Source organism: Chaetura pelagica, unplaced genomic scaffold, assembly GCF_000747805.2.
Source record: "Chaetura pelagica isolate M959 unplaced genomic scaffold, ChaPel_1.0 scaffold382, whole genome shotgun sequence".
Classification (NCBI taxonomy): Eukaryota; Metazoa; Chordata; class Aves; order Apodiformes; family Apodidae; genus Chaetura; species Chaetura pelagica.
Genome location: NW_009952478.1, coordinates 837578 through 841711, shown reverse-complemented (window position 1 = coordinate 841711; position 4134 = coordinate 837578). Strand labels below are relative to the sequence as shown.

Here is a 4134-nt window from a genome sequence, read left to right as displayed (position 1 = left end):
CCATTTCGAGTCTCTCTCTCTCTCTCTCTTTTTTTTTTTTTTCCTTTCGCTTTTGTTATTTTTGCTTCTACTTTTTTGTTGTTGTTTTGTTTTTAGCGACAGCTCTCAAACCTACTTTGGGGTCTTAAAACGAAAACGTACACCATTTCACTGTGGACATTACACCCTCTTACAGATATGGGAGACATGGGAGACCCACCAAAAAGTAAGGCGGAATTTTTACCGTTGTTGGAATAAATGTGCTGTCTATTGTAATCGTTTCAGGCAGGCGAACTGCTAAAGAGCTGAACTTCATTTGAATGGTAGAGAAGGTGCCTTTGTTGCCATGCCTGCATGCTTTCTGTGTTTTAACCGCGTAGCCTTGTGTGTTATTAGCCTGAGTTCCTGCTCTGTTTTAAAGTTTGGGGAGCAGACAGCATTTTAATGGGAGCTGCAGCCACGGAGCTTTGAATTCTCGTGCCAGACTGCAGTGTCTGACTACCCAGCACCTAGTCTGTCTATGGGAATTAGCATTAGACTTGCAAAAGAGAGCAAGTGACAACAGTAATGATGCTTGTTCTCGCTAGCAGCCTCGAGTCCCCTCTTCTATGCAAAGGGCTGAATGGGAAGCGCACCTAGGCACGCGTTCGTCGTTTCCAGTCAGAGCCTCTTAAAAAATGAAATCAAACATATAGGTGCTCCCCCCGTAAGGAAAGATATCCAGATAAGCAAAAAAATAAAATAAAAATAAAACAACGAGAGACTTTGGAGTTTTGCTTCCGTGTAAGGCTTGCAAAATGAGAACATTCACCCCGAAGACTGCTCACATATGCATTTTAACATACGTTCCGCCTCCTTTCTAAACGAGGCAAGGTTTTGATGGTACACTTCAATTACCATGCACAAGTGTAATACTCTTTAAAAAACAAAACAACCAAACCACTCAGAGTACGCCCTATAAGGGAACGACACTAAAAGTGTGGTTATCTCTGTAGGAGAGTAAACGGTTAGTCAATCATGTATTTATTTTCATTTCAGAAAAACGCCTGATTTCCCTATGTGTTGGTTGCGGCAATCAAATTCACGATCAGTATATTCTGAGGGTTTCTCCGGATTTGGAATGGCATGCGGCGTGTTTGAAGTGTGCAGAATGTAATCAGTATTTGGACGAGACCTGTACGTGCTTTGTTAGGGATGGCAAAACCTACTGTAAAAGAGATTATATCAGGTACGCCATTTACGTTGTTTAATTTTTAAATATTTTTATTAGTAGTTTTATTTTTACTTAATAAATCTGACAGAGGCAGGGAGAGGGAAAATGGTAAGAAAGAAGGTGAAAAGAGAATTGATATGGGTTTTTTTTAGTGATTTCTCCATAGATAGACAAGAGAGGAAAAAGTTACAGCGGTCAAGTTTGTTCATTCCACAGATTGATATGCAAAATTCTGTATTAAAAAACAAAACCAACCAAACAAAAAAACCCACCCAAACAAACAAAAAAACACACGCATTCAGGCATAGCTAGTGACTGTATGGGACCCTCCTGAGTACTTTGGCAATGCATGTAAGTCTAACAAAGTGCAAAATCGTGGGTAACCGAGAATATTTTCAATAGTGTATACATTATGAGCAACAAGGAACCGATTACTTTTTAACGCAATCTGAGAAACACATCTCTCTGTGTTTTTGCAAAGGAATAGTGGCATTCATAAGAAAGGCACTTTAAGCATATATACCTTAAAAATAAATACACTGGGGGCAAAAAACCACACCCTTATTTAAACTAGGCCTATCAAAAACAAAACAAAAACAAGGCAGAATTAAAAAAAAATATCGAAATTTCCTTCAGAATGACGGGTCCTTTTATGGGGAGGTTAAAAACTAGACCAAAATGTTTCTTCGCTAAAATAACTGACATTTAATCTTTTTAAATATTAACCCCTTTGGTGATATCTGACTGCCTTTTCTTTCTTATCTTATCTGTACTGATGAATTAGACAGAGCAGATCAAATTGCCCATCATCTGTTCGCGAACAATTGGGTATATTTAGATAATGGAACCGCTTCCTTCCTCACATTAAAATCTGGTAACTGATAAAATGTGAGAGTTGCCAATCCTGACACTATAGAGAAACTAAAGCAGGAATTTCGAGTCTGTTTATTATTTGTGCTCCTGGGTCATGTTGATCCGTTTCAGTGTCGCCTACTATGTTTGCCAGATCAGAACTTTGCATGACACTGAGGTATGGACAGTAACTTTTTAATGAAAGTTTCGGGAGCAAGTACTTAGCTAGCCACCTAAGGTACATTTTCTAATTTCTCTGTAATTCTAAACTGGATGAAAGCATTTCAGCGTTTTATTCTCCACTGCAGAATTCATGAGCAGATCCTTCCTTCAAGCTTGTGAGATTATTCTCAAAGTTTTACCATGGCGAAAAAACAGCTCCTTCCCCACCACCACCCCACCCCCACCCCTCCTTTTTTCCTTTGAGACGCACTTCGGAGCTGTGCTTTTAAATACCACATTTTCACTAATTTCAAATGAAAATAAAACTTTTGGACCGAGTTGTATTCGCTTACCTCCTGCAAGAATTCGGCGGGCGAAATTTAAACAAACAAACAAATACAACTCTTTCAAGATAATACGAAAAACACTTAATTTGCTACAATTTTGAAAGTAAGATGCATGTTTTGTACCAGTCGACTTGCAATTAGACAGTGAGGCAATTTCAAATTGTCAGACGTGCAGGCAACCCCCACAACATACATTTTGACATGGCTCTGTTCTTCTGCCATTTAGCTGCTTGTTTTTTCTTCTCAAAACGTTTTAATTCGGAAATAAGTAGATCACAGTGTGGGGTGAGTACACCTTTGTAGCCCCAGCAGCTAAAGATGGGTGTAAATTAGTAGCTGTACCCAAAAGCTTACATCACAGACTGTATCCCTGAAGGAAGTGTACTTGTGAATTCAAGTGAGGAGATTATTATTAGTTCAGTTTTAGAAACAACTTCTACAGTTCTGTGAATTGTGTGCAAGCATATGTACGTGTATCCATATACATTTGCGGGAAGGCGTTAATGTTACGTAATACCGGGAAGGCTGGCTAAGGAGCACTCGGTGGGAGCCGAGTGGGAGCCTGTGCAGTTAGAGACACCCGGGATGGAGCATTTTCTCACGTTCATCTACTGACGGATGAACAGTCCCCCTGTCCTCCAGGGGAAAGGAGGAACCCGCCACCCACTCCAGTGTGCAGCCCCCAGAAACCTATTATGTGCCGTGTGGGGCGAGAGGTTGCCCTTCGTTTTACTGCTGCCGGAGGGTTTGAGCCCCGGCTCAAGGAGGAAGCGCCAGCAGGAGGGGAGATGGGGCAGGGAGGCTGAGGTAGGGGCAGGCTGCAGAGCCAAAGCATCCAAAATGCCTTGTAGTAGGGGGCGGGATGTTACGCTACTATATATGTGAGCGCGTATATATGTATAAGGGGGTGTGTGTGTACGCCTATATTTTTGTATAAAATTAACCTGATGACAGAGGGAGAGGGGAAGAGCCGTAGCATCTGGAAGGGTCACTCCTGCCGAGTCCCAGAGGCTAAAATGCCGGCAACCCGGGCACTCAGTAAGCCCCAAAAGTCCTGAATGGGTTCCTCACAAAAAAAAAAAAATGACACCACTTGGTGAGGCTGGCACTACCTGGGGATTGGATGACAGCTTCGCCAGCCTCACCTTTCCCCGGTGCAGCCGGGCAGTCTGGTTCAGCCCTTGGCCAGGCTAGGTCAGATCCCCCAGCCATGAGGGAGAAGCAAGGCCAGGTCCTGGGACGGGGGAGGTCGGCTTTCCCTCGGGAAGAAAGGGGGGTCACTTTTTTGTGTCTCCCTTTTTCACATTCTACCTCCGCTTGCCTCTCCCCTTTCCTTTGCCCACCGGTGCGTCCGGGTCCCCACTGCCTTTTACGTCGTGTGGATTAAGGGAGAAATAGCAAATGAATCCGTTTTATCTCTTCTGGTTTCTGTATGTTCAGAGCTTATTTAACTAGTGGACTGCTTGTGGTGCCTTTATGCGGGGTCATGGGGCTGCCCTCGACCAGGAGTGAAAACCTCTCTCTTTCTTTTCCCCTTTCTTTTCTTCCCCACCCACCACATATCCTGCCTTCCACTTCTCC

General features: G+C 43.1%; 1 protein-coding gene across 1 annotated transcript in view; it reads left to right on the top strand.

Annotated features, from left to right (window-relative positions):
* The first annotated feature begins 177 nt into the window (after window positions 1-177).
* The window catches only part of ISL1 (ISL LIM homeobox 1), a 10593-nt gene continuing 6636 nt past the window's right edge, over window positions 178-4134 (top strand). The window contains exons 1-2 of the mRNA XM_010008621.1: window positions 178-205; window positions 1018-1207. Coding sequence (XP_010006923.1) covers window positions 178-205; window positions 1018-1207 — 218 coding nt within the window. The remainder of the gene's footprint in view (window positions 206-1017; window positions 1208-4134) is intronic.